Source organism: Macaca thibetana, chromosome 4, assembly GCF_024542745.1.
Source record: "Macaca thibetana thibetana isolate TM-01 chromosome 4, ASM2454274v1, whole genome shotgun sequence".
In the NCBI taxonomy this organism is placed as follows: domain Eukaryota; kingdom Metazoa; phylum Chordata; class Mammalia; order Primates; family Cercopithecidae; genus Macaca; species Macaca thibetana.
This window is the reverse complement of record NC_065581.1, coordinates 129,961,610-129,988,713: the sequence shown is the minus strand read 5'-3', so window position 1 is coordinate 129,988,713 and position 27,104 is coordinate 129,961,610. Positions and strand designations below refer to the sequence as shown.

At 38.5% G+C, this 27,104-nt stretch overlaps 1 protein-coding gene across 11 annotated transcripts in view; it reads right to left on the bottom strand.

Moving 5' to 3' along the window:
- The window catches only part of AHI1 (Abelson helper integration site 1), a 225,359-nt gene that overhangs the window by 7,783 nt on the left and 190,472 nt on the right, over positions 1-27,104 (bottom strand). For 10 of the 11 annotated variants that reach the window (XR_007725046.1, XM_050787921.1, XM_050787920.1 and 7 more), the window contains one exon: positions 10,404-10,462. Coding sequence is in view for 10 of the 11 variants with exons in the window: in XM_050787921.1 (XP_050643878.1) it covers positions 10,404-10,462 (59 nt within the window). In the remaining variant the exon portion in view is untranslated. Of the gene's footprint in view, positions 1-6,538; positions 6,600-10,403; positions 10,463-27,104 lie in introns of all 11 variants that reach the window. The other variant, XM_050787923.1, reaches the window with a different exon arrangement.

Below are 27,104 nucleotides of genomic sequence, written 5' to 3'. Positions count from 1 at the left end.
CTCTCTAAGTTGTCTAGGAATGGTGAGAAACACCACAGAGGAGCTTGAAAAAGATGCAAGAATTTCAAAATCAGGTATTAAATAGGACTGAATAGAGATTCTTGTGAACCAAATGATATTTCCCCCAAATTCATATGTTGACACCTGAACTCCTAATGTAACTGTATTTGGAGACAGGGGCTTCTAGGGAGATAACTAAGGTTAAATGGAGTCAGAAGAGTGCGGCTCTAATCTAATAAGACTAGTATCCTCAGAAGATGAGAAAGATGAAAAGCGTGCTCTTTTTGCATAGAGAAGAGGCCACATGAGGATACAACGAGAAGGCAGACATCTCCAAGCCAGGAAGAGAGGCCTCAATGGAAACCAATCCTGCTGGCACCTTGATCTTGGGACTTCTAGCCCCCAGAACTATGTGAAAATAAGTTTCTGTAGTTTAAGCAATGAAGTCTGTGGTATTCTCTGTGGCACCCTGAATAGACTAACAAAGAAATGTATAAGTAAGTGAAATGAAGTCAGATGACTGAGAATGAAAAGGTCAGAAATTACAAACAAGAAACGACAGTAAATTTAGATACAATGATAAAAGAACAAAGGAAAGGTTAAGTTCTGGAAAAAAACACTGATAACACACAATTTTAATCTTTCTGAAGTGTGCCCTTTTGGCCTTATTTCCAAGGAATCTATATTCTATACTGATAAGGTGAATAAGGGAAGCAAGCCAAAGATAATACAGCAGAGACAATGATACAATGGACTGTGGCAAACTGGAGAATGGATGACTCATCTAAAGGAGGCAGTCCATCTCAGCTCATTGATGGATGTCATCAAAGAATGTAGAGCTGAGGTCCAGAACTCCAGATTATTTTCAAGAAGTCAGAAATCTGCATTTCTTTTAGGTGAAATGTTTAAATATCTGGACAGACACACACACACACACACACACACACACACACACACACACACACGAGACCCCATGCATACTTGCTGGTCTGAGGGTATCCCAGGCACTGCCATACTTTTGTGCCTTAGCTCCTGACTTCTAGGCCCTATTCTTCTTGTTTACTCCGTTGTGTCTATATGGTCTTCAATGCTGTCTTCCTCTTTGGCTTTCTCTGACCACTAAAGCCCACTCTAGGAAGATCAGACTGTAGTGATCCTCTTTGTTCTTTTATCTCTCACAATCTATACACAATCTATCAAAAAGCTACCTTGAAAATACATAGAACATCTAGACCTTTGCTTGTAGCCCAGATAGAGTAGGAGGAACTAGATTTACCTCTCGTCTAAAACAACAACAACAAAACCTGAACAAAACACATGAAACAACAACTTTCAAGATACTGAGCCACAGACAATGAATATCCGCAAAGGTTCCCCTCAAGTATCCAGCAGAGAACTGATGTGTGCACACATCTGGGAAAATTACTTGAGGCCCCAAACAGTGTTTATTCCTACTAGCAATGAACAGAACTGTCCCCGAGGAAGCCCAGACACTGGCCTTACTAGACAAAGACTTAAAATTCATAATTAAAAATGTGTTCAAAGAACTAAAGGAAACATGTCTAAAGAACTAATGTGTGAGCAATGTCTCACTAAATAGAGAATATGAATAAAGAAATAGAAATTACACAAGGAGGAAGTAATACTAAATCTACACAGACTATTTCAGAAAATTGAAGAGGTGGGAATTCTTCCCAACTTGTTCCATGAAGCCAGAATTATCTCCTTATCAAAATCAGCTTAAGATGTTACCAAAAAAATTACAGACCCATATTTCTCATGAACAAAATGCAAGAAGTTCTAAAGGAAATTTTAGCAAATCAAATTCAACAATTTATAAAAAGGATAACACACCACTAAGTAGGGTTTCTCCCAGGAACGCGAAGTTGGTTTAACATTTGAATATCAGTGTAATTCACCATATTAAGAAATTTAAAAACAAAAACCATAGATTACTTAACCAATGCAAAAACACATTTGAGAAATCAAACATCTATTCCTGACAAAAACTCTTAGGAAAGGGAAATTACCTAATAAAGGGCATTTATAAAAAACCTGGAATAACATCATACTTCATGGTAAAAGAGCAAATGCTTTCCTATTCATTTCCCACATGATCAGGAACAAGACAAGAATGTCTATTCTCACTAGTTTTATTTAACACTGTATTAGAGGTTCTACCCAGTGTAACAGGGTGAAAAAAAAAAATTAAAGTCACCCAGATTGTGAAGAAAGAAAACTGTTTTTTATTTGCATGATTGTCTACATAGACTATCTCGTGGAATCTACTAAAAGCTATTACAACAAACAAGTGAGTTTAGTAGTGTGGCATAAAACAAGATCGACAAACAAGCATCGGTAGTATTTCTATAAACTAGTGACAAATACCTGTAAATTGAAACTTAAAAACAATACCATTTACATAAGAAATATGTAGGAATAAATCAACCAAAGACCTATACACTGTATTTCCAAGACCTACACATTGAAAACAAAAAAACATTACCAAGAGAAAATAAAGAAGTTGTAAATAAATGCAAAGATATATCATGTTAATGACTCAGATGATTGAATATTGTTAAAATGTCAATTCTCCCCAAATTAATATCTGGATTAAATGCAATATCAATTGGAATATGCTATAGAAATTCATAAGCTAATTCTAAAATTCATGTGGAAATGGAAAGAACCCTAAGTATTAAATAGCCAAACCAACTTTGAAAAGGACAAAGTTGGAGGACTAATATTATCTGATTTCAAGACATACTACAAAACTACTCAGTAATTAAAATAATGTGGTAGTAGCATAAAGATGGAGAAATAGAAAAACAATTGGCTGGGTGCTTTGGTTTATGCCTGCAATTCCAGCACTTGGGGAGGCTGAGGCAGGTGGATCACTTGAGGCCAGGAGTTTGAGATCAGCCTAGCCAACATAGTGAAACCCCATCTCTACTAAAAATACAATAAATTAGCCGGGTGTTGTGGTGTGCACCTGTAATCCCAGCTACTCAGGAGGCTGAGGCAGGAGAATCACCTGAACCCGGGAGGTGGAGGTTGCAGTGAGTTGAGATTGCATCACTGCACTCCAGCCCGGGAGACAGTGTGAGACTCCGTCTCATAAAACAAACAAACAAACAAACAAACAAACAAACAAAAAACCCAAATTAGCTTGTGTAGTGGTATACGCCTATTAATCCAGCTACTCCGGTGGCTGAGGCAGGAGAATTGCTTGAACCCTGGAGGCAGAGGTTTCAGTGAGCCAAGATCATGCCATTGCACTCCAGCTTGGATGACAAAGGGAGATTCTGCCTCAAAACAACCAACCAACCAACCCTCCCCAAAAAAACCCAAAAGAAAAACAGAAAAATAACAGATAGACCATAAACAGACCCACATATATATTAAAAGCTGATTTTCAACAAACGTGCAAAGGCCATTCAGTTGAGACAGAGTTGTTTTTCAACAAATGATGGTGGAACAACTGGATATCCAAGTGCAAAAAAAAAAAAGAAAAAAGAAAAAAGAAAAAAAGCAAACTCTGATCCAAAATTCCCATCACATATCACACACACAAACTAACTGAAAACAGTTCATAGTCTTAAATAAAAAATTATAAAACTTCTACAAGAAAATATAAGAGAAAACTTTAGTGGCTTTGGGTTGGCAGAGGTTTCTTAGATATTATACTAAAGCATGATTTGTAAAAGAAAAAATTTGATAAATGGGACTTCAACAAAGTAAAAAAGTTTGCTCTTCAAAAGTCACTGCTGAAAGAATAAAAAGGCAAAACAGAGATTAGGAAAAATATCTGAAAATCACATAGTTGACAAAGAACATATTTAGAATATATAAATAACTCTTAAAACTTAATAAAACAAACAACCTAATACAAATGAGTAAAAGATTTGAACAGAAATTTCACCAAAGAAGATGTATGCATGGAAGGTAAGCACATTAAAGGATGCTTAACATCATTAGTTCTTGGGGATATGCAAAATCAAACCACAACGATGTATCTCTACATGTATTAGAACGGCTAAATTAGAAGGACTGACCACATGAAATACTGGTGAGGAAGCAGAACTCATACATGTTGGTATGGTAGGACTGTAAAATGGTACAATCATATGGAAAACAATTTGGCAGTTTCTTAAAAAGTTAAGCATAAACAAACTATATAATCCAGCCGTTCTACTCCTAGGTGTCACCCAAGAAAAATGAAAGCATAACCTTCTTCAATGCCTCTTTCAGTGATACAATGTTAAACAAAAAACCCTCCTATGTTCATACAAAGACTTGTACATAAATGTTGATATTAGCTTTATTTGTAGTAGCCACAAAAACTTGTACATAAATGTTGACATTAGCTTTATTTGTAGTAGCCGCAAAGTGGAAATGATTCAAAGGTCCATCAACAAAAGTACATGAATAAACAAACTGTGGTATTTAAAACTCTAGACAGTAAGAGAAAGTAGATCAGTGATTATCTGGGGATGCGGCTCAGGGAAGGGAAGAAAGATGTAGGAGGGCAAAATTACAAAAGGGCATCAGAAGTCTTGGAGAGATGGTATGCTCATTACCTTAATTGTGGTGATGGTTCATGGGTATTTACCCATGTCAAAACTTAAACCGTTTATTTTATTTTATTTCATTTTATTTTTTTGAGATGGAGTCTCACTCTGTCTTCTGGGCTGGAGTGCAGTGGCACGATCTCGGCTCACTGCAATCTCCACCTCCCGGGTTCAAGCGATTCTCCTGCCTCAGCCTCCTGAGTAGTTGGAATTACAGGCGCACGCCACCATGCCTGGCTAATTTTTTTGTAGTTTTTGTAGAGATGGGGTTTCACCATGTTGGCCAGGCTGGTCTCAAATGCCTGATCTCAGATGATCCATCTGCCTCAGCCTCCCAAAGTGCTGGGATTACAGGTGTGAGCCACTGCGCCTGGCCGCAATTTATTTTATATCAAGTGTATCTCTCTATAAATTAGAAATATATGGCCGGGTGTGGTGGCTCACGCCTGTAATCCCAGCACTTTGGGAGGCCTAGGCAGGTGGATCATGAGGTCACGAGTTTGAGACCAGCCTGGCCAAGATGGTGAAACCCCGTCTCTACTAAAAATACAAAAATTAGCCGGGCGTGGTGGCATGCACCTGTAGTCCCAGCTACTTGGGGGGCTGAGGTCAGAGGATCACTTGAGCCTGGGAGATCGAGGCTGCAGTGAGCCGTGCACTCCAGCCTGGGTGGCAGAGCAAGACCTTGTCTCAAGAAAAAAAAAAAAAAAAAATATATATATATATATATATGTATACACAAAATCTGACCTCTTCTCACTGACTTCATTGCTCCCACTTTTTTCCAAGGCACCACCACCAAGTCTCACCTGGATAATTTCAATATTATTTTAACTGGTCTCTCTGATTCAACCCTTGTCCATTAATGTCTATTCTTATCTTAAATGTCAGAGGGATTCTGTTAAATTGTAAGTCACTTCCTGTGTTTAATGGCTTCCTGCTTCATTTGATGTAAAAGCCGGAAGTCTTACAATAGTATATAAGGTCTTGTTACTGTCTCTGATTTTATCCAATCTCTCCCATTTGCTTACTCTACTCTAAAAACCCTAATTTCCTTACTTTTCTTTGAGGGTAACAGGTATGCTTCTGCTTCAGGGCCCGCTGCACTTGTCTTCTACATACTCACATTACTCAATTCCCTGCCTCCTTCCACTTTTCTCAGGCCTTCTCTCACACCCCAATTTATAACTGCAACCTTCATGTCTCCTCTCCTTTCCCCTACCCATGCTTTATTTTTCTCCATAGTGTAGCATACATCTGGTATAATTAGACATTTCACTTATTTTGCATGAAGGTAAATAAAATGTTAGCTCCTTATAGCAGGGATTTTTTTTATCTGTTTACTGCTGTATCCTCAGTGCCTGGAATACTGTGTGTGACATCGAGGGTGCTCAGCAAATCTATATTTAGCAAATGACTGTATTATGTGTCTGTCTTCCTGGCCACACTGGGCACTTCCACAACGTACAAGCTGTGTATCGTATCATTCATCACTGCATTTCAGTGCCTAGCATAGCACCTAGATCAGAGAGCAGATGATCACATTTTCCCAATTGGACTGATGCTCACTAATGAACCACTGACACCTTGAAAGGCTGATCCTGATCCTTCCTCTTTATGGCAGTAGCATCAAGGTCTAGGACAAGACCCAATTCTTGATACAGACAAATAATGTTTGCTCAGGTTCGTGCAAAATGCTGGGCAAACACAGCAAGACATGTCTCCTAGCCTCACCTTCCAATCATCAGATGCCCTCAAAACACTCACATTGCATTCTTCTAAAGCCACAATCTCTATCCTGTTTTTCTCTCCTACTGCAATTCCTCAACTCCAAGTCACTAATCAATCAGTCTCCTCCCACTCTCTCCCCTCTCTTCATAGCCGTATGCTCCTTTAGACTAGTTCTTTCCCACATCACATCCAAATACCCTCCCATAAGCAGGACAAAAGCTCAGTTGAAGCCTTACCTTCATCTACAGGCCTTCTCTAGCTATGCATACTCCTCCTGCCTTCTCATTCAGCTCTCTTCTGTAATTACAATTTGCATCACATCATTTTGCATCTAATTATATTATTGGTTGCCTTTTAAATGCTTCTTATTTCCATTTCCTCATCTGACCTGTAACGCTTCTTTAATATCTCTCAATGCATCTAGCTCACTGCTGAGCACACTGTGAGGTCACACACATGACAATAAATGGCTTTAATTTCAGAAACTAGGAGTGGGATGAGGGTAAAAACAGGCAGAAAAGTGGCAAGTAGCAGGATTATTTTAGGAAAAAAAATGTGGACTATAAACTACCTCCTCATAACAAGAAACAGAAATGAAAGAGCCTAGAATGGTTATTATAAAGATGGAAAAAACATACAGTGAAGTGATAATCCTATCACTTGGATTTGACATTTATAAGGAATTTGACATTATACTTGGAATTGACATTTATAGCTGCACTAGATTAAGAAGAGATTTCATTCATTGAGTTCAGATTCAGGGTTTATAAATAAAAGACTTTAATATGATTAACTATATGAATTAACCTCTCTCTGAACAAAGCTGTTAATGAAATAAAGGATGCTATGTTAAAAAAACCCAACAAAATTCAATATAGGCTATATAAGTAACTACGGAACATTAATACTACTTGTTAAGGATGACAGCATATTTATAGCAGCCTCATTGCCAACTTTGACTGAGGCAGCAGATCATATATGAAGAACATCATGGGGCATGCGGTATAAAAGGTAGAAGTTTAAGATTTTCAGGAAAATACCTTTGTTAAATTAACCTATAGAAGTTTCTTCTTGATACCTTAAAAAAGAGAATGTAGCTTTACTAAAATGTGTATAAACTGCTTGCACAGAAGTGACTGACATTTCTAAAAAAAAAAAGAGAAATTCAAGTGGAAAGTAATAAGAGGCTGTCTATGTGGCTCATTTACATATATTGGTCAACCAACTAAAAAGCAAATGTTACAAACTGAAAGGCAGGGCTGCAAAGAAACAAAAAATTAGCCTCTGTCCATTTACTTGGGTACAAGAAACTCATTTAGGTAAATCAAAGAAATGACTTCTTTGTACTTGCTGGCATCTAGTGTTTCCACCATCAACTCGCCTACAGTTTTCAAGTCATGAGAAATCTATCTTAATTCATCCTTACTTCTAAGAAATTGTAAGTAGGGAAAGTCCAAAAGCTTTAGATGAATTTGGGCATTTAGACATATCTGAACTTCTCATGAAAATTTTTATTTTCAGAAGCATCTTCAAAAAGAGAAGCTGAGCTATCCTGACATCCTTTAGAAGCTGAGATGTTTGTGAGGTTTTATTGAACTTTAATCTGGAGGGCATGACATGGATCTCTGTATCTTGTGAAAACTGGTACAAAATGTAGACCGAGTGAGGTGTATGTAGCAGACATTTTTTCATTTGCATAATATTAAGTAAAAAGTTCTAACAATTTTTATGAATTTTTATGTGCAAAGACACCAAGAACACTGTTCCCATGATATGTTAAACATGGTCATTTTTTTTTTTTGGTTGTTGAAACAGTCTGTCCTTATTGTTTCTAGTGTATTTTGTTGTTGAGTATAAGCTCCTTAGGGTCAGTGACTGTTTATCCACTATTATGTAAAATTTTAATTGTCAAGAGACTGGACCTAAAAACATAATCTGACAGATAACAGAAAAACAGGAAACTATAAAACCTGGGATGTGTGCTTGAACCATATAACAGGCAGAGGGACGGCATAAGAAGAACCACAGACTGAAATCAGGGGACCCATGTTGTGGGACTGGGTCTCCACATACCACATGCAAGGATCCGCCTTTTAGATCTTGTTTCTCCATTTGAAAAACAAGAGTCAGAATACTGATCTGTCCCTCTTCCAGGGATACTATGAGAATCAAATGTAGTAACATGAGTGAATGTGCTCTGAAGCTATACAGGGCTATAAATAGTTATATGATTGGTTTTTTCTCTCGAAAAGAAAGAAAACTTACAACAAAATGATACCTTACCATGGAGTCTGTGAATACTAAATCTAGCTAAAAAGAAAATCAACAACAAGAAGAAGAAGCTAGTAGTCTGTGAATCTGGAGATTTTAGGTTGTGGTTCAAGTGCTAACAAATACGCCCTGTGAAATTTGTACAAGGCCTTTCCCTTTAGTTTTCTTAACTATAAAACAGAGGGATTATAGAAAAAATTTCTAAGGTATCTTCCAGATCATGATTTTGTGACTCTTAAAAATTACATTTGTCTTTCATCTACTGTCTTGTGAAATGCTGCATGATTTTATTAGACAATTCCTGTAAATAACTGTCATCTGAATCAGAATTTTTGTACTGGAAGAGACATATTATTCGTCAAATTGCCAAAGCATAGAGCAGGGTTAACTTGAACAAATATTTTCCCCAAGGAAACTCAGCAAGGATTGTCTGTGTGCACGTCTGAGTAAGCAAGCACCCAGCAATGTATGTGGGGGTGGTGGTGATGGGATGGGAGGGTATGATAGCTAAGCTGTTTAAGGCTGTTACACTCCTGTTATATTTTGTTAGTAATGTAATTTGAATATAAAGTTTGGACACAATGTTAGGCCCAAAAGATAATCTAAAATGATAAAAATTGAGAAATATTTTGGGAACATTTTGATGTAAAAATTTTTTTTGAGGTAAAAGAGTGACTTTTTATGGGCATATTAAGTGACACAGCAAGTACTAATTAAAAATATAACAACTTTCCAGAGTTCTTTTAAAATAAATACTTCAAAATAAATTACTCAAATACATTAAGCATTTATAGAAAATATATGAAGACAAAGTTCTGCGTATTAGCTTTTTTCTTTTCTTTTTTTTTTTTTTGAGAGGGAGTCTCGCTCTGTCGCCCGGGCTGGAGTGCAGTGTCCGGATCTCAGCTCACTGCAAGCTCTGCCGCCCGGGTTTACGCCATTCTCCTGCCTCAGCCTCCCGAGTAGCTGGGATTACAGGCGCCTGCCAACTCACCCGGCTAGTTTTTTGTATTTTTTAGTAGAGACGGGGTTTCACCATGTTAGCCAGGGTGGTCTCGATCTCCTGACCTCGTGATCCACCCGTCTCGGCCTCCCAAAGTGCTGGGATTATAGGCTTGAGCCACCGCGCCCGGCCAGCTTTTTTCTTAATGCTTCAAAAAAGGCATTCATAATTTTACTTTTAGCACTTCATTGTTTTCAGTTAATGTTATTTCAAAATAGTACTCAAATAAATGACAAAATAGGTCTTCTAAAGTTTTGTGTGATACTAGTTTAATAGGATTCTTATAACTTCGTAATAATACACATTCTTAGAGTCCAACTATTAAAATAGTCATAGTTCAAATGGCCGGGCGCAGTGGCTCATGCCTGTAATCCCAGCACTTTGGGAGGCTGAGGAAGCGGGATCACCTGAGGTCAAGAGTTCAAGACCAGCCTGGCCAACATGGTGAAACCCCGTCTCTACTAAAAACACAAAAATTAGCTGGGCACGATGGCGCGTGCCTGTAATCCCAGCTACTTGGGAGGCTGAGGCAGGAGAATCGCTTGAGCCCAGGAGAGGAGGTGGAGGTTGCAATGAGCCGAGATTACGCCATTGCACTCCAGCCTGGGAGACAGAGCAAGGCTCCGTCTCAAAAAAAAAAAAAAAAAAAAAAAAAAAGAAAAGAAAAAAAAATTCATAGTTTAAACAAGCTAAACTCCTTTAAAATTAATTATCTGAAATTCAACTTATAGTTTGATAATATTATAAAAATGAGAAATGGAGAAATTGTCCTTAAAAGAAAACCCCAACCATTTATCACTGCAAATCATTTTGAAGAAGTTGCTTACTGTGTCATAGATTCTGAGCCTAGTCTGAAGTCCTGGGACTTGTTCTTATTGATTGATTGCTGTGGAAGAAGAGGAAAAACAAGTAGTAAGTAAAAAATGAGAAAAGACAACACAGTCAACATTCACATGCTGGAAACCCACCAGCTTCCTGAATGGGGAGAGAATATGCCTGTTCTGAACAGGAATGTCTATCAGGACAATATATTTGCTCCCATGAAAAATCAAGGAAGCAGTTCTCCAGAGAGTTTAAGCACTCTTTATAAGTAAAGTCAGCTTTCAGGTATGTGACCAAAAAAAAAAAAAAAAAAAAAAAAAAAAAAATTTCAGTTGTGAATCAGTTTAAATTAATCTCCCAATACAATGTGGTATATTACTTAAGCTCTAAATATATCCTTCAGCCTGTATCTTTTTTTTTTTTTGAGACAGAGTCTCGCTCTGTCCCCTAGGCTGGAGTGCAGTGGCGCGATCTTGGCTCACTGCAAGCTCCGCCTCCCGGGTTCCACGCCATTCTCCTGCCACAGCCTCCTGAATAGCTGGGACTACAGGTGCCTGCCACAGCGCCCGGCTAATTTTTTGTATTTTTAGTAGAGACGGGGTTTCACTGTGGTCTCGATCTCCTGACCTTGTGATCCGCCCGCCTCAGCCTCCCAAAGTGCTGGGATTACAAGCGTGAGCCACCGCGCCCGACCTCAGCCTGTATCTTTCCTTCATATTCTTTACAGTATACTCTATATTTTCAGAGTAATACGCATTGAACTGTATGCAAGATTTTGAATTTGAAAACTCTTTAAATCTACAAAATGTGTTCAGTATATCTTGTTTTATTAATGACACCTTCGTGAGAAAAACAATAAGCACTTTCAAGGGTACCAAATTATAACCTGAATGTTGGATACTTCCTTTAGAATCTGAAACATTAACTTCAAATTATACTGAGGGAAACTGAGTTTGGTATGATATATAGTATTCTATAAATCAACCTAATGTTGCTATAAAATGAATTGCAATATTTTTTAGAGATAATCACATGTTATGGAAAGGATCCATTAAACATTCACAAAGAAAATATGAATTGTTATTATGTTGAAGTTCAATAATATACAAATGAAGGAGATATGCCATATGTTTCTAATTATTTCAGTAATCCAGAAAACATAAAAATAAAATGAAATGAAAGAAATGGAATACAACCTTCTCTTTCAGTCTTGTTTGAGTAACTGCTTTCCCGGTGGTATCTCTACTGAAGCTTGTTTGGCCTTTTTAGATTTCCTCCTTCACAATCAGATTTCGGCAAGATCATTCTTCAGCAAGATTTGGCACTATCTTTAAACAAGCATTACTTTTCTTACAGATTTCAAGAGGATATTATGCTTTTCTGGACCATATTTATATGACTAGCTTTAAGTCAAGCATAATAAAAACAAGAATTGAAGAGCAAGGAGACTTTGTGGTAAAAGGTGAGTGTTGTAACAAGTGACCCAATTTGGTAGAACAACAAAAGTACCCATGACATCTTGATTTTTCTCCACCAGTGGAATTGCTCTGACTCAGTTAAAACGTGTTTGGGAAAAAAGTACACATACACGGGAAATCTCAGATTCAACTACTAATTCAGACTGCCCTCATCCAATAGAGCAATAAGCGAAGAAAATCATCAAAACCTCAGAAAGCACCATCATAACAGAAATTATCCTGTTTCTTTCTAGACTTGTGAAATAAATTCTAAACACAGCAATCAAATTAAATGTGAAATGTTTATTCTTTTCTATTTTTTAGAGATGGGGTCATGCTTTGCCGCTCAGGGTGGAGTACAGTGGTATGATCATAGCTCACTGCAGCCTTGAACTCCTGGGCTCAAGCAATCCTCCCATCTCAGCCTTCTCAGTTGCTGGGATTACAGGTGTGCACTTCCATGTCCAGCTATTCTTTACAAGGTCTCGGCATCATTTTTATCTCTTTGCCCATGGCAAGACCATTAATATAGGTATATATGAAACTTGATAAAACTTTTCAAAAAATAACATAAGGGCTCTAATCAGAAATTCTCATCAATTTGAACCTATTCCAGAGGTTGAGAGGAGAGAAGTCACACTGAACTATATATCAGTGTTAAGCCAATGTTACTTTTAATTATTTTTTGTTATCCTGAAAAATGAATAACAATATGTTGCCATGCACAGGTCTTGCCAATTCTGCTAAGTTTGTTCATGTGAAATGGATGCTGTGACGTCCTCAGAAAGTTCGTCTTAGGTATGTTAAACATTGTCCCTGCCATCTTTCCTACTGCGTATTCCTATCACTGGGATACCCAAATCCTTTTTAACGATGCAGAGGCAGGTTAGCCTGTGTTCAAATTATATGACTCCTAAGTTAATACGGGGTCCACATTACAAAGTTTTAAAACTTACTTGAAAAGGACACTTAACTTAACTAGGACCAATATTTCACTTCTGAACACCTTTACTCATTCTTTGGTCTCAGCAGCAGCACGTCAGATGGGGCAGAAGTGGGGGAAGAAGGAGGTGTCTCTGTGAGCTGTTTTGTTTTATTTTACCTTTAAACAAAAAAGCCCCCAAGGCTGGTGTGCAATCAGCCTGCAAATACCTTCACCATCGACAAGGCCAAGGAACATGACTGCCCTTCTTTCCATACACACTTCTCAGACATTGTCTTATGACTTTGTTTCCTCTTCATGGATATCGTTGACTTAGAGAGGAAGGGATGAACACAGGAAAATGAGCAAAGCAAAAGTGATGAGTGAAAGGACCCGAATCTAGAGATCCTTGCTTTCCAAACCCTCATAACTTGTTAGTGACGCTTTTAAATTTAAATGCAATGAGAGTTAACATAAAATAAATGATTAATGGAATGATGAAATGCTTCCACTGATTATGTGGAAATTTATAAGGAAGAAAACAACTCATAGATAGCTTTGTAAAAAAGAAATGGGCTATGCAAACAATTCCCCCAAATGTTTTTATAAACTTGAAGAATGAATATAAAATTAGGTTAATGTTCAATCAATGTACGTTGCATCTAGCGCACAAGACTTAAATAAGGCAAATTTATGGTACAGTATAGTTCTATTTTTACATGCTGCTTATATACCTCACTATAGATATACCTTTTCCATATAATTTCATAGTTTGTTTAGATCTACTTTGTAGGGATTTTTTAAAAAAGGATGCAAGAGAGGAAAAACAACTAGGGTTGGTGGTTCAGTTCTTGCCTTGGTTCTGTCATTAACTCTATGTGGCCTGAGTAAACCACTTAGCCTCTCTTGGGGTCTTTTTTTTTCACTTGAAAGTGGGTGGGGGTTCAAAATAAAAACATAAGCATCATAGCACCATTCTCTTATTTTACAGACCAGGAAGTGGAGGCCCAGAGTTACCAAGGACACAGAAGTAGTGTGAAGTTTATACTAGTGTTTTTCAAACTGATTTAAGGGCAAAACTATTTTCAATACAATTTTATTTGAAAGGCTCAGGTGTAAATATGTGAAATAAGAATTACTCTGGGTGAAACTAGGTTTGCATGGCCTGGCACCCCCTGCTTCCCAACCCTATGCCCCCAGATCCCTGAGGAATAGGGCCCTATAGATGGCAGTTTACAAACTACTGGAGTATACAAGCTCTACGCAAGACTAGAAAGGTTTCTTTTATTGCTACAATTCTGTTTCCCGGAGCACAATTTTATGATTTTAAATATTCACATAAGTTTGAAGTTTTCTTTGACTTTTGAATGTATGTATGTATATATTTGTTTATTCACTTACTTTCTAATTTGAGACAGGATCTCGCTCTGTCACTCAGGCTGGAGTGCAGTGGCATGATCATAGTTCACTGTGGCCTTGACCTCCTGGGCTCAGGCCAACCTGTGGCCTCAGTCTCTTGAGTAGTTGGGACTACAGGTGTATGCCATCATGTCTAATTTTTTTTTTGATTTTTTAGTAGAGATGAGGTTTCACTATATTGTCTGGATTAGTGTTAAACTCCTGGCCTCAAGTCATCCTCCTGCCGCAGCTTCCCAGAGTGCTAGAATTATGGCCATGAGCCACCACGCCCGGCCTGATTTCAGAATTACTGACAATGTATCTGGTTTACTTGATGTTAAATCCTCTAATTATAATGCTCTTCCTTAAGGGAAAAAATTCTTCTGTATTAAGATGCAGCTTCTAGAAGCATACTGTAGCAAAAAATGAAGACCACTGGGCGTGGTGGCTCACGCCTGTAATCCCAGCACTTTGGGAGGACAAGGCAGGCAGATCACAAGGTCAAGAGTCCAAGACCAGCCTGGCCAACATGGTGAAATCCCGGTCTCTACTAAAAATGCAAAAATTAGCCGGGCGTGGTGGTGGGCACCTGTAATCCCAGTTACTCAGGAGGCTGAGGCAGGAGAATTGCTTGAACCCAGGAGGCGGAGGTTGCAGTGAGCCAAGATTATGCCACTCCACTCCAACCTGGGAGACAGAGTGAGATTCCATCTCCAAAAAGTGAGGACCATCCTGACCACAATTTGTAGTTTTGGATACTAATTGTGCCAATTAAAAACAGTAACAAATACTTATCTGTGGGGCAGCATAATTAGGAGGGTGTTTTGGAAGATAAGGCAAAAATACGTGAGAAAATCTATTTAATCTTTGAGGGGTGAGACCTAGATAAAAACTTATGAGATTTGGACTTTATAGACAAATATGGAGCCAACTAAGATTTATGCACTGGTAAGTCGCATGATTTGTTTTCTATTTTAGGAAAGTATCTTCAGGAGGCAGGTAAAAGATGCAATGAAGACTGAAGAATGGGAGAATGGATACTGTTACCAGCAGAGACCAGAAGGCTGTATACCAGGCAGTGGCTGTTACAAAGAAATATCCTTCCCAAGTTCCTTCCCTTCAGTTCACTCTAAAAAAAATGGCATTCCTTAAGGCCCTGTCTTCTACCCTTTATCATTTTCATTCTTGACACTCCTCTATTCCCATGGATTCAGATATCAAGTTTTCTTCAGAACATGACAACTTAGCAATGGTTAGTTTTCAGCAAACCAAGTTTAAACACAGCAATTTTTCTGAAAATATACTTGGATCCATAAATTTTAATCAAAACTATCTTGCAAATATGAGTTTTCAGCAAATCTCTCCTGAGCCTCATAGATGTCTGCAAGGTATCTGCAATTGGCTGTTGCAGGTGCTATGAACTTTACATGTCTCAAATGGAAGTCCTTCCTATATTATTACACACGGAGATGTTTCAATCAGAAAGTCAGATGTCTTTTCCTTCACATGGATTTAGTCATCAATTCCTAGCTCCTTATTATTTTTGGCTTGAATTATTGCAACAGTCGCTTCTGGTCTTATTTCTTTCAGTAGGTTTTTCCCAGTCTTTTCAGAGCTTCTAGAATGAGCTTTTGAAACAACCAATATGATCATGTCATCCCCTTGCTTTAAATACTTTAATGGCTCCTTACTACCTTCAGGATAAAATTCAGCTCCTTAACACACCAGTCAAGGACCTCCTCAATCCTGTCTACTTGTTCAGGTCCAGCTTTTTCTGCTTTCAACCTTGTATCCTAAGCTGCAGCCATTATGAAATATTTTTGGCCACAGTAGGCTTTTGCACATGCTGTTTCTAATGCCTCAAATGAATCATTTCGCCTACCCGGCTCCTCTTAAAACCTAATTCATCCACTTCTCACCACATGGCCTCATAGTTTCCCTTCACTGTCCTTTTATTGCTTTTACGTTTCGTTTTGTGACTCTTTGATTAAAGTTACTGTCACCGGTTAGACTGTAAGTTCCATAAGTTCCATATTTTTGTTTTATTGACCATTATACCATCCAGACTCTCTTCTACCACAGTGCATGGAAAACCAGCGGGCACTCAAGTATGTGTTAAATGAATAAATAAAAATTTCAATGCTGGTACGTGAGTGGGGATGGGGATCACTGATTGAATAAGGACCAGAAGAATGTGAGACAGGAAAATGACCAAAAGCACAACTGGAGAGGTCTGCCATAGAAAGGAAAAGCAATTCCTTCTCTGATACTCGAAAACAGCTGCAGGAGGGTAAAATTACAGAAATACAGAGAAAGCGGGGATGAAAATGTGAGGGGATTAATATTATATGGCCTCTCTTCCAGAAAGCAGAAGACCAAGTCAACTTGGAGTAAGAAATGAGCAGCTTGAGTGAGAAATGTGGACACTGTTTTCTGACCTGCTGCTGTAGAGAATGGGGTAGAGTCAGTAGGGAAGAACAAAAAAGATGACCAAGACCACGGGCCTCGCTGAGGTAGGTAATCACAAATCTCATGAAGAGACAATGTCAATACAATACTATAATTTTTAATACGAGTAGAAGTGATTAAATACCAGAGTAGAAGTGAGAAAAACGGGCAACTGGTTGTGCCCCCACCAGTCCTGGGCACTAGTGAAAGAAATGGACCACTAAATGTCCCCCCACCAGGTCTGGGGATTGGTGAGACAAGTGATACACTCCAAGCACTGCTGATGCATCTGGCATCATATTGCTAAATAATCCTGCTTTTATTTCCTAGTGATCTGACAGGTCTGGTTTGAGAAGAATGAAAACTGATTGCAGATAACCACGGAGGCAAGAAGCACCAGAAGGCACCCCCTTTCTTAGAATTCCTGCAAACTGAAGGGTCATTTGGGTTACCCACTTCCTCTTTTGGGACTAAACTATTTCCTAATCTCTTATCACTAGGGAATAGTTCTTCCCAAACCAGGTCACCAAAATACAGTGGTGTGTAAGAGGTGGCTGCTTAAAAACGCCTATAGCAATGGGGAAGCGGTAAGAGAGGTAAAAAGAGAAAAGACTCATTAAGTACAAAAAAATTCAAATAAAAGAGTAATAAAAGCAAATTTGTTCCAATATGTTGAAACATCTTTTATTGTATGCATGGCTTGTCTGAATAAAAGACACACTTAAATAAGAAAAAGTTCTTCCCTTTTTATGTACCTAAAGGGGAACCATATTAAAATGAGACACCAATATGACCCATTACTGTGACTGCTAAGTAATTATAAAAATATTAGCATACAGTTGATTTTCCATAGTTTATGAAAAGATTAGCATATGGTTAACTTCTGAAGCAAAGGAAATTAACATTAGTCAAAAGATATCTACATTTAATTATTAGACATTTTATATATACTCATCACTTTGAGTTTCACAAAGCTGGATATATCTTTATGTAAAATTCTTGTTTTTAAGTAGGGTAGTCCATAGCTCATATACCACTACTCATATACTTCAGTTAATGGAATAATGTAAGCAAAATTTCATTACAGGATCTTAAAATGAAAAGTGTTTTATTTTACACTTGTGTTTTTTCCTTTAATTACAATATTCATATTATAATTTATATATATTATATATAAAAATTAAAATAGAGCAGTGGTTCTCAATTGGAGAGTAAGGAGTGATTTTGACTCCCAGGGAAATCTGGCCATGTCTGAAAGACATTTTTGATTGTCACAAGTGGAAAGAGGTGTGTCTGGCATCTAGTGGACAGAGGACAATGGCACTAACCATGTTATAATGCACAACATATTCCCAGCGACAAAGAATTATCCAGCCCCAAATGCCAATAGTGCCGAGGTTGAGAAACCCTAGAATAGCATGGTTGACAAAACAAGAGGACAGCAGAGTTAGGGTGACAGAGAATAACATCTTTCACATTTTAGATCTGTAACAGACTTTTAGAGGGATGTTACTGATATTTAGGTTAACCTTCCGTTTTTTTTTTTTTTTTTTTGTGACACAGAGTTCTGCTCTGTTGCCCAGACTTGAGTGCAGTGGCATGATCACTGCCCACTGCAGCCTCATCCTCCCAGGCTGAAGCAATCCTCCCACCTCAGCCTCCCAAGTAGCTGGGACTACAGATGCAGGGTACTATGCCTGGATAATTCTTGTATGTTTTGTAGAGATGGGGTTTCACCATGTTGCCCAGGCCAGTCTTGAACTCCTGAGCTCAAGTGATCCATCCACCTTGGCCTCCCAAAATGCTGGGATTAAAAGCATGAGCCACTGTGCCCTGCTGAACCTTTGAAAAACATCATGAAGAGCAAATATGTTACTTGATAAAAACAACCCTTAGAATTTGAGAATTTACAGTATTCTCTAAGTTTTAATGGAAGATCTGTGTAAGAAAAAATGAGATGTGGCAGAGGCTGAGCTCAGAGACTCAAATCAACTAAATAAGGAGTGAGTTGCTAAACAGAAAAGCAATTCATCCCTAGATTATTCTGTGAAACTTTCAATTAACGAGAATTTAGGAAGATATTGAGGAAATGACACATTCCCTAAACCTTGTTTTGAAGTGAAACTACAGGGGGATTCTCTCATGTTCCCTTCATTTCAGAACCACTGGCAATTCTCTAGGTCCTGCCTTCAGACTGGATACACTGAGAAGATAAGCAGCCTGCAGGGTCTCACCTTGTAGAGAGTTAAGAGGGTCCTGGAAACATGGAGAGCACCTGCCCAAAGTGGCAAGAAACAGGGCTGTTGTGGGGGAAGAGACAAAGCAGGGGCTGAGGTACACATGTCAAACACAATGGCAGAGGCACAGGAGTAAAAGAAGCAGTCAAACGAGTTGCCAGACTTCAAGAGAATCAAGGCCTTATAAGTTCCTCTCCGAGTAGGAGAGAGTTCCTATTAATTTCTGGAGGCTTTGAGAGTCCTCTGTGTAGGTCATTTCGGGACTCTACTGTTGGGAGTGGAATCTGTGGGTGTGAGGTAAACGTAACTCACACAGGCTTTGCTGTTACATCATTGGGATACCATCCACCTTCTTTATGGGACACTTATCTCTCTAGACTCCACAATAATACATATTTTTCAAATGCAAATAACATTTATATGAAATTAATACTTTTTTCTCAAAACAGGTGTTATAAATTATTGAAACAAATTATGGGGAAAGAAAAAACGTATTAGTGCTATCTGCATTGAAATTCTTCATGGGACACAAATAAGCACTTCAGTGTTTTTTTTTTTTTTGAGACGGAGTTTCGCTCTTGTTGCCCAGGCTGGAGTGCAATGGTGCGATCTCAGCTCACCGTAACCTCTGCCTCCTGGGATCAAGTGATTCTCCTGCCTCAGCCTCCCGAGTAGCTGGGATTACAGGCGTGGGCCACCACGCCCAGCTAATTTTGTATTTTTAGTAGAGACAGGGTTTCTCCATGTTGGTCAGGCTGGTCTTGAACTCCTGACCTCAGGTGATCCACCTGCCTTTGCCTCCCAAACGGCTGGGATTACAGGCGTGAGCCACTGTACCCGGCCGCATTTTAGTTTTAACTTACTTATAAGGTAAGATTTCAGGTCAGTTTCATCACTATCCTTGATACATACAAAGTTAGTTTTGATTCAGTTCTCTTCAGATAAAGAAAGAAAACTTCAAATATTACAAAAAGTTTAAAGCAAATCCAAGCATAAATTAATTTTATTAAATATAATAGAGATAAATCACTGTATTTTCTTTGATGAGCAGAATTACTAAAGTAAAAAAATACAAATTGATATTATTCTTTAGCAATAGAAAAAAAGCAACAATTACGACCATATTTCCAAAGATTTAGTGTATATTAACTAACTACTGGCTATTTGGAAAAACTGTTTCACCGTAACAAAAATCAGCACTGTCTATTATAAATTTGTTGTTGGACTTAACATAATAATAAATCATATTATTCCTATGATTAACAATAATTCAGATTCATTCCTGGTACAGGGATCAATAAATGGAAAAAATTTTTCTCTATAAAGTGATATCTGAAAATAGTGTTATACAGCACAATTATTAGATACTTTGAAGACTAAGAAAAACACATGCACATTGAGGGCAATCTACTTATTGCCTACCATTTTTCTGAGAGGCTGACAGATTCAACATTAAAAATACAAAAAATTAGCCGGGTGTGGTGGTGGGCGCCTGTAATCCCAGCTACTCCGGAGGCTGAGGCAGAGAACTGCTTAAACCTGGAGGGGCGGAGGTTGCAGTGAGCCAAGATTGCGCCACTGCACTCCAGCCTGGGCGACAGAGCGAGACTTCATCTCAAAAAAAAAAAAAAAAAAAATTTTGCGTGTGTATTTGGCTGGAAGAGGAACTACCATGAAGTTATCTAATGCTTTTGGGTTCTCTGTTCTTGTTTTGAACTAGGCAAGAAAGCAGCTGTTCCTGAACATAACTAGAGTATACATTTTGGTTTAGAAAAGTCTATCCTTTGGAATTAAGCTAGCATGCTCTTATTGACTCTACATGCTTAATAAAATAATGAAAATTATTAAGACACTCCTCTGCTCATGTGAAGATTAGCTATAATAGATATTTTTATAATTATCTTGAATAGCAAAACCAATAACTATTATTCATTTAATGAATTTTTAGAGAAGAATATAAGCAAAAATAACAGTAATTTCTCCACAGTTTCAAAAATAATCTAACATTTCTGTGCCTACTTTTTACTGTACATCTAGTATTTATATAAAAACATACTTGACTGTATTAGTGTTGAAACACTAATAGAAGGTAAACAGTACTTTCTTGCTTTGGGTTTTGTTTTTTAGAAATAACAAAGAAAAAAATAAAATAGGATTTTCAGGAGTTAAAAAAACAGATTTTAGGAATTAAAAAAAGAAAACTGGGTATTTTGGTACCTAAAAATGGTTAAAAAATAGGATTGTCTCTGCTAATAAGAAAAGAGGCCAGGAGTGATGGCTCACACTTGTAATTGCAGCACTTTGGGAGGCCGAGGCGGGCAGATCACTCAGGCTAGGAGTTTGAGGTGAGCCTGGCCAACATGATGAAACCCCATCTCTACTAAAAGTACAAACATTAGCAGGGCGTGGTGGCCCACACCTGTAGTCCGAGCTACTCAGGAGGCTGAGGCAGGAGAATCACTTGAACCAGGGAGGTGGAGGCTGCAGTGAGCTGGGATCCCGCCACTGCACTCCAACATGGGTGACAGGGCGAGAGTCCATCTCAAAAAAAAAAAAAAGATGTTGAGATATATTGAAAAAAGAAAAAGCAGAATCTTAAGTATGATCCTAGTTTCATAAACATAAAAAATAGACAAAGACATCTATTTATATATGGAAGAACATTTTTGTAAGCACACGCAAGAAACAGAATGAGCATAAATACTAGCAGGACAGAAGACTCATTTTTCATTTTATACTATACTAGTTAAATTTTTAAAATTATGAACATATATTATTTTTTACAGTAGAACAACTCTAATAATTAAAAAAATTTTAGCAATAACTTTCCTCCCCAAATAAATGGATCATACAAGTTAATACTTAGGCTGGCAAAAATAAAAAGGCTAAAAAAACCAAAAAAGTCCCAGAATACAAAAAAATAGAACAAAGTTTGTCAGCACTACTCGTTTTCAAAGCTTCTGAGTTTCTCTCCTTCCTGATAGCACCTATATTCTCTTTTCTATTAGATGCAATTTGTAGCACACCTTGGTAAAAACGTTCTGGAGTGAACTTGGAGGAAAACATTACCCTGCTCTCGCTCTCCTGTGGTATAAGTTGTTACTGATTTGTTCTGGAATGATTAACTCATCTCGCCCCCTCCTCCTCCAGCAAAGAGCCAGCAACAAATACTGCCATCACCCACTAACATTTCAATGAACCAGATGAAATGCTGGAAGGTACCTGGCACAATTAGCAACAGAGCAGGTGTGTTCCACTTGGAAGAACATGTAAGATGCAGCAGCTGCCAAGCTATTAAGAGGTATAATTTTACTTCTTACTCTATAGTTTGAAAAGAAATAAGTTTAAAAAGGAAAATGATTGAGGTTTGTTTCCTTTTTTCATTAAAAATAGAGTACAAGGCCGGGCGCGGTGGCTCAAGCCTGTAATCCCAGCACTTTGGGAGGCCGAGGCGGGCGGATCACAAGGTCAGGAGATCGAGACCACAGTGAAACCCCGTCTCTACTAAAAATACAAAAAATTAGCCGGGCGCGGTGGCGGGCGCCTGTAGTCCCAGCTACTCAGGAGGCTGAGGCAGGAGAATGGCGGGAACCCGGGAGGCGGAGCTTGCAGTGAGCCGAGATCGCGCCACTGCACTCCAGCCTGGGCGACAGCGTGAGACTCCGTCTCAAAAAAAAATAAAAAAAAAAAAAAAAAAAAAAAAAAAAAAAATAAAAAAAATAAAAATAGAGTACAATTCTTAAAACTTACACATGAAGAAGGGTACAATGAAACAAACACAAAACAGGGATGTGGGCTGGGCAAGGTGGCTCATGCCTATAATCCCAGCAGTTTGGGAGGCTGAGGCAGGTGGATCACTTGAGGTCAGGAGTTTGAGGCCAGCCTGGCCAACATAGTGAAACCCTGTCTCTACTAAAAATACAAAAATTAGCTGGGCATGGTGGTGCACACCTGTAATCTCAACTATTTGGGAGGCTGAGGCATGAGAATTGCTTGAACTTGGGAGGTGGAGGTTGCGGTGAGCTGAGATCTCACCACTACACTCCAGTTTGGCAACAGAGCGAGACTGTCTCAAACAAACAAACAAACAAAGAAAACAAAAACAAACAAACCAAAAAATCAGGGATGTAAAAAACCAGTATGATACAAAACCTGGCTAACTGTGGAGGTACCAACTGTGTATGTGTGTTGCTAACTAGATGGTGGAGGAAAATGGGCACTGGCCTGAGAATATGGAGGCCATGCTCCTAATTAGCAGCATCATTTTAAACAAACTTCGAGTTTCCTGGATCTCAATTTCCTGTAGAATGAAGGAGTTGATTAGAATCACCAAGGATGATCTCTGAGGTCCTTTCCATGTCACTAGTTTTGTAATTCTATGAACTTAGATGCCCCACAATTTTACTCGCTTTATCAGAGACTTTTCATGTTCTTTCTTAAAAAAAACAAACAAACATATCTTATATGTGATAATAAAAATAAGACTTGCACATGAAATTAAATATCTGACAGACTCTGTGGGAGGTTTATAAGGTAAGGTCTTGATAAAATCAAACCATATATATTTTAATAAAGGAGCTAAATTTAAGAAATGTAACTAGCCAGGTGCTAAGAAGCTCAGTTACACATTTCTCAAAAGTTGGCTGTTAGTTCCATGACTCAGAGTGCACCCAAATCATTTTAATTACTCAAGGCAACATTATATTTCTTAGGGGTTTCTTTTTACACAAACATAGATCATTTGTTATACTTTCTCTCACTGGGAAGTAAAATACTGTCTTACACACATAGCACATTCCTAAGAGGAAAAAATATATGCAGGATTCTATTCTAACACGTGGATTCAGATACAGAAGATCAAATTCTTCAACAAAAGAAATCCATGCATCTTAAGCTATAAAGCCTAATTTGAGTTTCATACCCTCCATGAGAACATTCCTACTCCCTGGCCCAAATGGAGTTTTACCCTCTCTAACTCCTTTACATGACTGTAAATTCCTTAAATCTATTAGAATTAAGGTTTGGCCATCAGTGGGATTAGCCTGAAGTAGACCTCAAGGGTTATGATGGTATCTGAAGAACTGTTCTGCTGCAATATGAGTATGAAGGCATGTTTGAAGCATGGAGATCAGTCTGTGAGGGGCAAAAGTCATAGGAAATTTAAAAAATCAACTACTGTCTAAGACTATGATGCAGTGAGTCCACCTAAGTAGAGGAGTGGCACAGGCAGTGAGAACTGGGAAATTTTGGAAGCAAGCAGGAGGTCCCTATCCATAAGAACATAGGCACATCAGGAAGATGAAGGGGCAATACCAACTTCACAGGTAAGACACTAACAGAGTTCTTTATATTTCCTCTGGCAGAGTCAACGTCAACTCAAGGATAATAGACAGAAACATACCAAGAGGAGCGGGGGTTAGGTCACCTCAGTTTCAAAGATTAGCATGTTGCAGAGTCAGGGACATGAGAAAATCACAAAAAGTAAAGGCTGTATCTTTCATAGCATCACACGGTTTTTAATATAGACTAAACGTATTGTTAGCTGCCACAGCAACCCTTTACACCAATGTTATAAATGCTTCCACTGCATTAAAGGTTTTTATGTTGTAAATTTAGACCTCAGGTTTGTGTTACATTTGTGTTAACCTCATGTTTATGTTATGGGCCTCATGTTCACGTGTTAAAATCCTAACTCTCAATGAGATGGTTATTAGAAGGTATTTGGGGGGTAATTAGGTCATGAGGGCAGAGCCCTCAAAAATGGTATTGGTGCTTTTCTAACGAGACACACAAAAACGCTTGCTTCCTCTCTCTGCTCTCTGCCCAGTGAGGATAAGTGAGGTTGCAAACCAGGGAGGAGACTTTGACCAGACCCTGGATCTGTCAGCACATTGATCATGAACTTCCCAGCTTCCAGAACTGTGAGAAAAAAATGTTGTTATTTAAGCCACCCAGTCTACACTTGTTATAGCAGACGCAACTAAGACAAGCGTTTTCCTAAATTCCTAAATCTGGTGCTGAATTACAAACAATGGGTAATATTACACATGCAACATTTGCCCATTATCAAATTTCTGCCAATCCTTTTGACTGTATCCCTTACAGTCCTTACATTGTTGTAGGCAACCATCACCATATATGCATGCTTATTTGAAACTGATGTTTTACCAAGAAACCATTTTTCTTTCAGTTTCTTACGGCACAGGCTATTCATTCTCACATGCCCATTTTCACATAGTTCATGGTTCTCTCATGAACCATGAGAGCCAGGAGTTAACAATGACCTCCTCTTAGCTCCCTACTGCTGATTTTAGGGTATTGTAATGCCAAAGCACTTTCCTTGGGTGCTCTGACACTTGGCTATTACATCCTCTGCTTATCTTTGCATCTGTGATCTGCAGACCTTGTGGTCACTCTAACACAATGGCTGCCAATGTTGGCTGCACATTAAAATTACCTGGAAAGCTTTTGAAATCTGCCCTTGCCAAGGTCCTATTTCACCAATTAAATGTATTTGAAGGGGTAGAGATTGTAATCCACATCTAGTTTTTTAACTGGTTTGGTGATTTCAATGTGAAGCCAAACTTGAGACCTTTGTTCTAACCTAAAAATTGAGGATGTCAGCTCTTTGTTGATCGGCTTCCTCTTCATCCTAACTCTTGCTATCATCCTGGAATCTTAATGTTCAAAAGTACAACCTGTCCAACACTCTGGGTCCTAGTTCCTTGACCGGTTCAACTCTAACAACATGTTCCTCAATTTCACTTCAGCTTTTAGACATATTCTATGAATTTATCATAACCTGAGCTGCATGACATCTGAGACACTAAATAAGCAAGAGTTTATGGCCTTGAACACTACAGTTCCAGCTTGCTGACTCCTTTTCCATGTGACACTATGCCTCTACCTGGGCCCCGGTAGCTTGCTGCAACCTTGTAGAGGAGAACCTGCTTTCTAACTCTGCCAGTCTTCTGATTCTACATCCTTTCCGATTGGATAATCCTCTATGGTGCGTCACTCTGGTAACTTTAACCTCTTGTGTTGCTTTCACATTCACAACTCCAGTTATATATGAAACCAAATCTGCCTCCTCTACTGCTATGCCTTAGATGCTGAGAAGAGACTACTGAAGAAAAAAAATCCAACTGTACAGATTTATGCCACTTCCATTTTTATGGTATCCAAACAGCAGCTCCCAGAACTACTAAGGAATCTTTTCATATATCCGAAATGAGCCCCTACTTTCCTTACTCCAATGGTTATTATACTTCTTGTGCTCCTATCTCACTCCTTTTGCCCCTCGCATTAGAAGTAAACCTTGCTTTTTGTTTTGGAGAACATAAAAATATCTTTAATTTCTAGACTTCAACCCTTTATTAACTGATCTGCATCCCCATCCACATTTACCTGTGTTAGAGGGGCACTGCTCTAAGCTCCATACTGCTGACATTTTTGGCCAGAGAATTCTTTGTTGGGGGAGCTGTTCTCTGCATTCTAGGATACTGAGCAACATCCATGACCTCTACCCACCAGATGCCAGTATTATCCCCCACCTTGCAGTTGAGAAAACAAAAAACATCTCCAACTATTGCCAAATGACTCCTGGAAGGCACAATCACTCTCAGTTGAGAACCCTCTGCTTGGAGCAAGACTAATCTGTCAATCTGTCTTTCCAATAAAGTATTTTCTGCTTTCTCCAAGATCCACTGTGTCCTTGGTGTCCTTTCTTTATCTATCTTCAACCTGAACCTGTCTATTGGCTTTGTCTCCTTAATATATAATTTTACATCTGTCCATTATTTAAAAAATAATTCATGGACACCAGGCCTCCCTTTAGCCACTGCGGAATCTTTTTTTATTCTTCAAAGTGAAGCTCTGAGAAGGGCTTCATTGAGCGTTCACATGCTGCGGCCTCATTCCACCTTTACTCTGCTCTTCAATCCTTGCCACTCTACTGATACTGGTGCAAAGCTACCAGGGTCCTCTGGATGACCAAATGCTTCGACAACCTAACTGCCTGGCTGTTTCCAGCTAGACTCTTCTTGAACCTCTCTACCTCTTCTGGCTTCCAGGGCACTTTTTAAAATGTTTGTTATTTTTTCTTTTTTTCCTTTATTTTTTCTCAATCGTCTCTTCTTTTAACTGTCCCTTAATACTAGTGTTTAACTGGGTTCTGTCCTTGGCCTTCTCCTCTTATAACTCTATGACATACTTTCTGGGCTCTGCCTTCATTACAAGCTTCCA